The 11,309-nt window shown below is 42.9% G+C and overlaps 1 protein-coding gene across 1 annotated transcript in view; it reads left to right on the top strand.

The window, feature by feature from the left end:
• The first annotated feature begins 2,535 nt into the window (after positions 1 to 2,535).
• TSPAN4 (tetraspanin 4) overlaps positions 2,536 to 11,309 on the top strand; it is a 207,067-nt gene continuing 198,293 nt past the window's right edge. The window contains exon 1 of the mRNA XM_009889357.1: positions 2,536 to 2,868. Coding sequence (XP_009887659.1) covers positions 2,536 to 2,868 — 333 coding nt within the window. The remainder of the gene's footprint in view (positions 2,869 to 11,309) is intronic.

Raw genomic sequence — 11,309 nt, 5'->3', positions numbered from 1 at the left:
TATTTTTTATTTAAAAGCAACATTTAGAAACTCTTGCTTCTACCTCAGATCTGGGCTTTATAATTTATTCCACCCATATTAAGGTCTGAATTCTCTTGTGAATTGATGATTTCCTGCTGTAAGGAAAGGTGAAATGAAGTGATTTCTCCCCCTTATCCAGAGAGCAGTAAGTGAGCTGTTTTTGAGCCTTCAGATGTCTAGTTTACAGTAAATATGCCAAATTGGCCTCTGTTATGTGCTTGCAATACCATGGGCACCCTTGTTAAATAACGATTATCTGACTTGACAGTGTTTCAACGTAGCCTGTGTACAGAGCTGAACCCAGTTTCTCACTTTACCATTTAATATGGAGCTTTGTGCATAGGCATTTCTGTATACTGACAGGGAAGATATAAAATATTTGGATCACCTTTGGGTTTTCATTGCCAAACTGGTTTAGTTGCCATGCAGACAAGGAAGAAGAACTGTTTGGTGCCGTGGGAAAAATAAATGGTGTATTGGAAACTCAGACTGAGAACAGATCTGCTTGCATGGGACCACCTTTATGTCCTAGAAAGGAGGAGTCCTTTCTGGGGACAGTTCATACCATGCAGGGAGGAAGGCTGAGCTCCATCGTGGCTATGAAGTATCTCTGTACATAGAGGTAGGAATATTAAAAAGTGGAAAAGTTGTAAGTCATCTAAAGTTGTTGAAACTGGTAGCGCAGGAGTTATTACCCTTGTGTTTTGTGCTTGAGTTCTTTCTCTCTAAAGCTTGTACCAGGTATTGCCCAGTCTATTTATAGTTTGCAGAGGAAATGAAGGGAAATAATTAGACTCTAGCTTTACAGTTTGTAAATTAACTGAATTAGAGGGTGGTTTGCAAGTGTGAACTGCTCAGGCTATGTGCAAAACCAGCTCATTTTACTTTTACTAATTTGTTCTTTAATTAATTAGTGCCTATGTCTGCTCATTTGTGCTGAGACTGGCAAGATGCTTCATGCAAGAAACCTGTTTTCATCTTGATTAATTCTCTGCTGGGACAAGCCTTTTAAAAAATATTAGCCAGCCATCTTCTCACTTAGCTCCAGGAGCTTACAGTCAAAATCGTAAGGCAGACAGGGGATGAGAGAAGGAAGGCAGAGACAGGCCATCCCGTTTTACAGATAAGGAAGTGGCACATATGGTGAAGTGAGTTACTCACACAGGGAATTTAGGGCAGAGATGGTAAATGAGTCCTGCTTTCCTGTGTGTTAATACTGTAATTACCACAGGTTCAGTTTCCTTTCTGAAAAAGTTGTGTGGGGCAGATTTTCAACTCTTTACTGCCTGTGGGAGGAGGCAGACTTTAGGGAAGTGCTCCCCAGCATATGGAGTGTGATGGCAATCACTGAGTTACCTGACAGGGGGAGATAGGCTGCCGGAGAAGCAAATGAGCCGGCCGTGCGTTTTGCTGAGTGATGATTCTGTGGGACCGAGTAAGTGAGGAAAACCCTGGTGATGCACCTGCAGCGGAACAAACAAGCCTTCTGGCAAGAAAGGACGGCCTGTTATGACCGCGCTTCCCCCAGAGCATCCCAAACGCTTATGCGTAAGAGATTTTTACAACAATTACCTATTCCCGTTTCTTTCGGCAGCAGTGCCCGTGTATCCGAGCAGCCCTCTTAAAACCAAGCGCACCTCAGTGCCTAGAGTTTCGGGGTGGGGGCGGACGGACACGACCGCGGGCGGCCCCCAGACCGGGGCTCCTGCCGCTGCCGCCGCAGCCCGAGACGGAGGGGAGGTTTCGTATCGCTAAGGTGGCGGTGGGGGTGGGCAGGGCGAGGCGGCCGCTGCTGTCGCCCGGGCGGGAGGCGCGGGGCCGGGCCGGGGCGCGGCGATGCGGGCGGGCGGGGAGCGCGATTGGCGCGGCGCCTGGGAGGAGGAGTGGCGGCCGCGCTGTGAATGGAGCCGGGTGGCTGCCGTGCCACAGGCTCCCTCCGCGTGGAGGGGGTACGGGGGATCCTTCAAGTGAGCCGGGCGTCTCGGGGCAGAGCAATGTGGCGAAGAGGAAAGGGCCACGGGAGCTGCTTGCCTTTTGGATAATTCCTGCCCTTGCCCTAGAGTCTTGTGCAGCGGCACTCTCTTGTCTGTGTGGGGCATGTGGAGCTGGGGTTTTATATGGCATTTGCGATCCAAACGAGATCACGCTTCCTTTTTTTTTAAATTCATTGCTTTGGGTACAGTATATCTCTCTCTCTTTTTTTCTTCGCTGGTAGTGGGGTGGGCCGGGAGGGACGATTGTGACACCAGAGGGAATGTTTACTTGTGCAGAAGTCTTCCTCGTGGAAACACACTGCTTCCTAACTCCTGGCTAAGCAGACTTCAGTTTGCCAACTTTGCTGCCGTACAGTACGCGTAACTCCTTGACAGGATGGCAGACAAAAGAACAGCTGGTGCAAAGCAATAGGGGATTCATAGCAAGGAGGCGGAAAGAAAACTACAAACCTTTCACCTGCACCATTGACATCCGACAATTGTCAGAGCAGCAGTTGCGACGGGACAAGCTGAAGCCACCATGCGCAGGTCTAGCACCGATGAGTCGACCTATCACAGGAGCCCTTCCCTGGACAGCAAGGATTACAGTTTCCCAAATGGCGCCTTTCGTCGCTACAGCAGCATGTATGGCGGCCAGTTTGGGGCTGCCAGCAACTCTTTTTTTGGATTTCATACCAACCCAGGCCCTAAGGCCACCAAGGCTAAGTACACGTCCCCCAAGGGAAACAAGTACGTTGTCTTTTACCTGGATCTCTCATTTATTTTTCTCCTAGAACTGAAGAGGTGCAGCATGGCTCACAACTGCCTGCAGTGTATCAAGTACCTAATGTTTGTCTTCAACCTTCTCTTCTGGGTGAGTACATGTTTGAACTGCGAGACAGTTGCATTTGTCTGCTTACTAAGATGGAAGGTGAACTTGTTGCTGCTTTTAAACTTAGGAGTTTAAACTTGGAAGTTGAACAAAGTGGTGCATAGGCTACCCTTTCTGTGGCCTCGTTAATTTGTGTGGACAACCTGCTGAGGGTTTGCTCACCCTCTAATTTCCTGGCCTTCAGCTGTGTTTCAAAACCGTGATACAAGGCAAAAGAATGTGTTTATAGAGGCCAGTTGCATGAATGCCTTCATCACTTTGTTCCAGTGAGAGCCATACACTCCTTTTGTTGCCTTGATCTTTCATTCTTGTGTGTGCTTGCCTCAAAAGTCATGCATAGTCTTAGAGAAATCAGTGAGGCCATTCATGATTTTACAGTTGAGTACATGCTCACATCCATTGCTGTATCAATACACCACAACATTAAAGTCTGTATCAGGAATCTCCAGGTGATCAATCTCTGTCCCAGTCAGTGATGGGTCCTAGCGTTGCCATTCGCCCCTGAAGATGTGGCTCTGAAGGGTGGAGGGAAAACAGAGACTTCCTCACTTCTTCTGGGGCTGCTGCTCTGTGACAAGAGCTTATCAAATCACTACAGGGCATGCGTGTGTCAGCAGGATACTGAGATGGGACATTTGGGTGTGCATCTCCACATCATCTTTCTAATAAATGAGGTGGCTGTCAACAGCAGGGTGGTTGGGCATTTCACTGCCATGAAATGGAGCACAGACTGTAGACGAAGACTAAAGTAACTCAATGGGGGGGTTAGGTTACAAATGCTGTTTGTCCTGTAAAAAAGGGAGTAGCATGATTGCTAGGAGAGGGGAGGAAGTGAATTCTAGTTCAAAGTCTCCCATCCAGCTTTGTATGTGGGAGGGTCTGTTGTGAGGTCCTCAGGAGGTGCCTTTAAATGCCTCATTCTTGAGAGTGGTTTATTAGCATGCTGAGGGAAATAAAGGGGTATTGTGAATTGACACTGCTTCTGTCCTGACACTTAAGGAGGGGCTGTGTGTTTGCAATTGGATGTTACCATGTCCATATTACTGATTGTCTGTGCTCTCATGAATTGTTAGAGGTACATGGAAAGCTGTGAGTGAGATGGAAAGAGCTGTTCTCTAGTGTGCGCTGCTGTACAGCTGTTTAAAACCAAGCATGCTGCAGTGCCGGTGCATCAGAAAACACAAAGTGCAGGCAACTTCTGCTGACCTGAGTCATACCAAGGAGTCAGGATGTGATAAACTAGTGCAAGTCCACTGAACTGGCATGGTACTAACCAGAGCAATTAAACACACAGAGGGTGTTCTCTTTACACTCCAGATAAGATGGTAGAAAGAGTATCGGTAAGGCTGTAGTCTGTCTTTCGACTCTGACTCTGGTTGCTTCTGTGTTCCTAAATATTGTCTAATATTTGTTGCAGCTTACTCCAGTCCTTTCTGAAAAAGGCAAGCGCTATCTTTCTTGATTTTTTTTAAGCTTTGTGCCTCGACTGACTGTCCCTGGTCGAGATTATAGCACTGACAGCTAGTTGAAGTGTGTGCTAGAGAAATGACATAGGATGCTGGCGTTAATAGCTCTTTTCAGGACTATGCATGGCACTGCCACAAAGGATACTCATTGCATTCTGATTCCTTTTACAATATTCATCTTCCACTGAAGCATATGCATATGATAAGAAGAGGTACTGCTGCAAGTAATGTGTCTGTATTTACAAAGGGAAGATGGCACATAATAATACGTCTTTGGTGTACTTTTCAGTAGGAAAGCCTTAATCCTTTGAGAGAGAAGGAAGGGGTTTTGTCTTTTCTCTGAAACCATCAAAGCTATTCTCAAGTGCTTGGAGGAAGAGAAAGGAGAGGGGTCCCAAAAAGAGAGAATAACCATATGCCAACTGGGCTCTTCATGAACTAAAGCGTATGAGCAGGGGAGTGGGTGGTGTCAAATACTGCAGCACGATTTCTGTTTTGTTTCTCTTTCACATGCTACCTGCACAGCAGGAGTGATTGATGATGATCATGTCCAAATGAGGTTTGCACAGCATGCAGTTATAATAGATGCAGCTCTTCACCTTCTCACAGTGGAGGAAGTAACTAAAAAGAGATGATTTTTGAAAGTACTGGCTTAAGCTGACCTATCTTTAGTAAAAGCAGAAAAAAAATTCCATTTCTAGTGATCAAAAATCTTGGAATGATTACAGGTTAATGATGCTGCTGTTTTGTTTTTCAAGTTGTTGTCAGTTATTTGTCATGTTTTACTTTGTGAAATTAAAGGAGAAGCATCTCCGCAAGAAGACAGGATTTCTCTTTGCGTACATGCTCATGGAAGTTTTGCTGTCTCTGCCTTTCCCCTCCACCCTTCTATAGGTAGTTGGTTAGTGACAGACAGTAGGAAGTGGGAAGAGGAATATTTTTTTTTCATGCTTTGACCTCCAAATAAAAACTGCAGTTATTTCCATGTATAGAGAGCAGTCATTGCATTAAATGAATTAAATACTTGTTCCTGCTTTTTATTCTGTTTTGAGCAAATGCTTTGATTTCCTTCAGAAATCATATTTTCATTTTCTGCTTCCTGTTCCTATTCATTAACTCCAGTCCATTTTGTGTATCCCTACAGCCTATTTCCCAGTACTTTCAGCTGTCTTTCCCACAGTGGGGCAGAAAAATATCCCTCAGCCCTGTGTAACTCTGATGAGATTGGTGCTGCATTTCTGAAGAAAAGACCCTTTTCTTAGAAGCCTGGCAATTTTATAGGAAACGAAATCTTAGAGATCTTGATTTTAAATGTTCCTGGCAAACTTTATTGGATTAGTTGCTGCAGTCATGCTGTAAAATTTTTAAAAGCTGTCATATAACTGTGAAAACAAAAATTTTCTCCACATGTTTCTGATGGTTGAAAGAAACACAAAGCTTCTTCACAAGTGTCAGATGCTGAGGTGCCTTGTGAGTGTTGGTGCTGAGTCGGTCCATTGGTACAGCAAACCAGCAGCTATTAATGCAGAGAAAAAAATCTGATAGTCCTAGAATACCTCGTTTCTCCATGAAGAGTCCTGCACAAATTGCTCTTGGTACATATGCAACTCTGGGGTATTAAGGTACTGAAACATGGACAAAACATTATTAGACAACAGTGCTGCCACTCTAGTGGGAATTGCCATTCAGAGGCCATTTGGTGGAGTATTGCCAGATGCAGAGGAGCCGTCATTGTATCACTGCACTGGTTTGTAAGATCCCAGAATAACTTTTGTCACCTGATACATTATACTTGGCTGACTTCATTTATTTTTATGGACTTCGATTTTCTTTTGTTGAATTGCTGAACCCTAGAGACTAAAGATCACCTCAGATGATCACAAAACAGAATATTTTTATTTCATAATGAAATATTGGTATTTCATTGTGAAATACCCAGGGAACAACATTTGTTTTCTACATTCTGTCCTCCAAACATCCAGTTTCTTTATCACAGTCAGGAAAATGAACTATTTTCTTTTTGTGCTTGTAATCCAAGGCTCTGCTTGCCTTCTCTTTTTTTTTTTTTTTTTTTTTTGTTAAAAAAGGAGGGTATATACTAAGGGCTGAGAAAGAAAAATATAATCTCCTTAATCCCCCTTGGCTTACGCCGGCATTTCTACTTTCTTTGACTTCTAACTCTCAGACCTCCAAGGCTCGAAAAAGGAAAAGCACAGAACTGTACTTGTGTTTCCAGTGGCTCTTGCTTTCCTTAAGTGATCCTTTGCTAGAGAGAACTAGCTAGATTGGTCGTGATTTGCCCATTGAAGAACTGAATACCTATATCTGACTCTTCAACTTCTTTGACCAATAGAGAAATTCAGTAAAGCACAGAATTTGCAAAATTCTGTTGTTAGAAGACAAGTTATAGAGAAGAAACAACAATAAAAGGGGACAAAGTTTATTATTTATCAAACTTACCATTAATCATTTCTATGCATGTGGCTCCTTTCCTTTGTTAAAACATACTGAAGTTGTATGCACTATGAAGAAGTCTTCAAAATGGTATGTAAAGACTATAATTCCAGTGGGTGGACTCTCAAAGACCCAGGGTAATATTCTCTTGCAGCTTGGGAGTTGCCATCTGCTGGACATACTATGGGTAGGATGAGCAGCTGGAGCTTGCCACCTTACTGCCTAAAGAGATGAAGCAAGGTACTGGGCCTGCTGCTTTGTTTTGGGATTTGGTCCATAAAATTCTCAACTGATACAGCCCTGTGAATGATGTATCTTGGCTTCTGAGACATAAAGTGTGAATCTGAAATGTATGGAAACACAGAGCCAAGGGCGGCAGGTAGCACTAGTGAATGCGCTAGGATCAGTGTGGAAAAAAACCAACCACAAACCTATTTAATCTGATTCTAGGGACCAACTGGTGGGTCTCTTGCTCTGGCTTTGCTGCTTTTGGTGGTTCATGGACCACAGTTTGGGAAGCTCTGCACTAATGAGTACTGCTGGCCTGGTGCACTGGTGATACTGCCAGCAGTCAGTTTTTCTTACTTGTATGTAATTGGAAAGAAGGAGGGGAAGTAATGAAAATGAGAAATCCCTCATTCCTGGCATAATTTTCCTTCCTTGCACTTCAACTTCAGTGGCACAGGTATGTCTTGTAAGAACTATGCAAATGTTTATAATATCTGGAGGACTGAGTGTGCAGGGCAGCAGGTAAAAGGAACAGCTTGGTCTGAAAATGCACCATGGGGCACTGGATGGTCTTTGAGTGACCCTGGCCAAATTTGGCCAGAGGGTGGTGGCAGAGGGATGTCTCTTAATTTCTTTGTACCTCGTTGGGAAACCATCTGACATTATTAGCTTGAGAGGAGAGCTGTTAGCTGAGCTCATTCCCAAAGCTGCGGAATTTTGTGAGAGAAGCAGCTGATTTTGTTGAATTGGATTCCTTGTCCTTCATCTGCATCCTCCATCCTCCATCAGTGAGCTGAATGAGATTGATGGCTAAAACAGCCAGAAACTCTACAGATTGTTAGTGGCTGAGGACAGCAATCATTTTGTAGTTATACTTCGCTGCAGTCTTAAGTTGGTGGAAAAAAATTACCAATAGAGCGTTAAACCATTTTAAAAGCAGGCCCACCATCTCATCATCATTACTTGTGCACGTTCTCCTCTGACGACACAAGCGCTGCCTCTCATCCCATGGCGCTGAGCTTATCAGTTGGAGCTGCTGCATGCTGTTCTGCAGGGAAGACAGTCACGTGTCTACCAGTTGGGTGGTGCTCTGAGAAGACAGTTTGGTTAGAAATAAGACAGGCTATGTATTTTCATATGTATAACAGGTAGATAATCTATGACAAACAAAAATTTGATTAAACAGCAATACAGTCTTTGCTTCTGTGTAATTAAAACATGGGAAGTTTACCCCAGAATGTCATTTTCTCTAACTGGCTCCCAGTCTCCCATTCTCTTTTGTTACTTACCTCCTCCAGAAACTGCTCAGTCTGATTGACATCTTATCTCTGCCTCTGACTTTGTGAGGGCTCTCTGAGGATGTATTTTTAAGGAGCATTGCTTTTATAGAAAGGAGAGTCATTTGATATGGGAATTACACACTTCAAAAAATGGCATTTCCGTGAGAAGCAGAACTATTGAGGGCTGATACCAAGTGAAAGAGAGAGATGATTGTATTACCTGATGTCTGATTTATATAGGCACCAATTAGAGCTTTTCCCATAGTGGTGCCATTCATACAGTCTCTTTCCTGTGTGGATTCTGATGTCTAATAGGGGCTGGGGATCATGCTGAAGTCTTATCTCCCAGTGAAGGCATTGCTAAGGGCTACATTTGCTACCTAAATGTGTACCTTCTGAAAACCTTTAGGAAGTTAATTACTTTGAAAGGGTGCATATCTGTCAAATCAGGCTAACAGTGACAAATGGACTCATGAGTTATTCGTGGGATACTCAGCTGACACAGTTCAATTTCATAATCTTTTTTTCCTTAGGAAACCAGGCTCAGAAGGCTCTTAATAGAGGAGAAAAAAAATTACCTTAAAGTTGACTATATAATAGATACCATCTTCATATTCTCGCCGTGGGCCAGCTTCTTCTTCCGTTATTCTTGACAAAGAGTAGCTTCATTGCTTTCGGTGGGTTTGCTAATGTATTGGTATGGTTTTTGGCCATGAGCATTGGCAAGGACTAAGCACCTTCCTTGGCTTATAAGTTTTGCCATCAAGTATATCCACTGTACCTAATTCAGACTTACTGGTAGTACAGAAAACTGGGGAAACCCATCAGTGGATAAACCCACAGGGTACGGCATGTTGCAGTTGTGAGAAATTGTCCTTTTTAAAGCAATAAGTGAAATGGCTGCAAACATTATTCCCTCTTCTGGACAATGGCAGATACTAAATCTATTGCAGTCAATACTTTGAACTATACAGAGGAAGACAGAAGGCAGGTGAGATCATTTCCATCATTATTCTTCCTCCTCCGTATCTTGGCTTGAAGATTTTTGAAGGCTAGCCAGTGCTACTTTCTTACATGTGATTTCTCATTATGGGGGCTATGATCAAAGTCAGAGTAACTACCACAACATACGCTGTCACCTCACAGTTCACTCTGCCCGTGCATTAGATCCTTTTCATCCCTTTTGGGCCTTTATTTTAGAATATTAACCTTTTAGCCAGGGGATTGTTTGCAACTCTGTACACACAGAGTATCTAGAAGATAAACCCCCAGTCTCACTTTGTCTGATTCACAGAATCACAGAATGGTCAGGTTTGGAAGGGACCTCTGGAGATCATCTAGTCCAACCCCCCTGCCAGAGCAGGTTCACCTGCAGCAGGTTGCACAGGATGGCATCCAGGCAGGTTTTGAATGTCTCTGGAGTTAGAGACTCCACAACCTCTCTGGGCAGCCTGTTCCAGTGCTCTGCCACCCTCAAAGTAAAGAAGTCCATCCTCATATTTAGATGGAACTTCCTACGCTCAAGTTTGTGCCTGTTACCTCTTGTTCTTGTTTCAAATGTGATTTATTTATTTAGAACATAACTTTTGGCTAAGGTAGCAAATCTGTACAAATTACTATATGAATAATATACAGTATCTATATAAAATATATAAAGACACTTCTCTCTGGTATTTATAGAGTAAAGCAAGCAATAATGTGGAGTTGGATGGAATGAATTCTGCATACTCATGCAGATTGGAGACAGTAAATTGTATTTCTTGGTACTGTCCTGTAATTGTTTCTCCAGGAAATGTTAAACCATCACAAGATGCAACAGAAGTAAATGAAATTGAAATTGCAGTCTGTAATTAGACTGTCATGCTGTAACGCATCTTAAATCTGTCTTCAACAGAAAAACTAACACCCTCCAAAAAACCTTCCCAACCTGCTTCAAGTGTGAATGCATGCAGAGCCTTATAATTTAACATGATTCAATTGAGGCTTTTTCTAAAGATGCCATACATTTGAAACAGTAGTTTGGATGAGACAGAAGGTTGATGTGCAAGGACAGAGGACCAGAATGACTTGGTCTTGTAAGTTTTTATACACAGACTTTCAAGACTTTTGGGTGTTTGTTTTGTTGGGGTTTTTTGTTTGGTTGGTTGGGGTTTTTTTTGCTTGCTTTTCCAGATTCTTCATATAGCCTTTTTTATTCTTTCCTTGGCCATGATACCTTTGTTCTCAAGTACTTTCAAAGTAGTGCAGCAGCAACTATTTCTATATCATCTTATTTTTGGAGTCTCTGTGATCCATACTAGCTTATTATATTATTAGTCTACTCTTGTTTCTACTGTGCACGTTATGCCATATTTGATTATCTACTCTTTTCACAAGCATCTTCATGTTTTCACCCCAATCCATGCTTTACAGGAAAATCCTGATTACTAAAGCTTCCCTTTCCCCTACAGCTGTATTTTGAAACTCCTTTTTGAGAAATCATCTGCTTTGATGCCTGTAGACACTGCGTCTGATGACCACAAAATGATACCGATTTACTAGTGCAGATTTTGTTTATTACACAAGTTCATTGTGCATACCAAATAATCTGTGCTGGCTCTTATTTAATGCTTTTCCTCCTCCTGCACCTCATACTTACACATTTCTTTACATGAGGTGTTCAGGGAGGAACTTCTCTTTTCTCTATATCATTCCTGGCTCTATCAATGGGGACTTTGATAATGTAGAGGCCACTGGATATAACTTACAGTGGAGTGTGCTTTCTTGGCTTCCACTTGTAGTCATTAGTAGATGCTTTGTTGGTAAAACTACCCAGTGTCTGCTTCCACTCTATTCAAAGAGACAGCCATCTTCCCCCTGCGCTTAACACAATTTAATTTGAGACTTGGAGAACAAGGAAAACTGCTGTGAGGAAGGGAAGCCCAACCAACCATCTGCCTTTCATGCAGATGTCAGTTTGCACTTTATTTTTCCATGTGAAGTTCACTTTCTTTTT

Source organism: Charadrius vociferus, unplaced genomic scaffold (genome assembly GCF_000708025.1).
Source record: "Charadrius vociferus isolate BGI_N301 unplaced genomic scaffold, ASM70802v2 scaffold467, whole genome shotgun sequence".
In the NCBI taxonomy this organism is placed as follows: domain Eukaryota; kingdom Metazoa; phylum Chordata; class Aves; order Charadriiformes; family Charadriidae; genus Charadrius; species Charadrius vociferus.
This window is presented reverse-complemented; position numbering and strand designations above follow the sequence as displayed.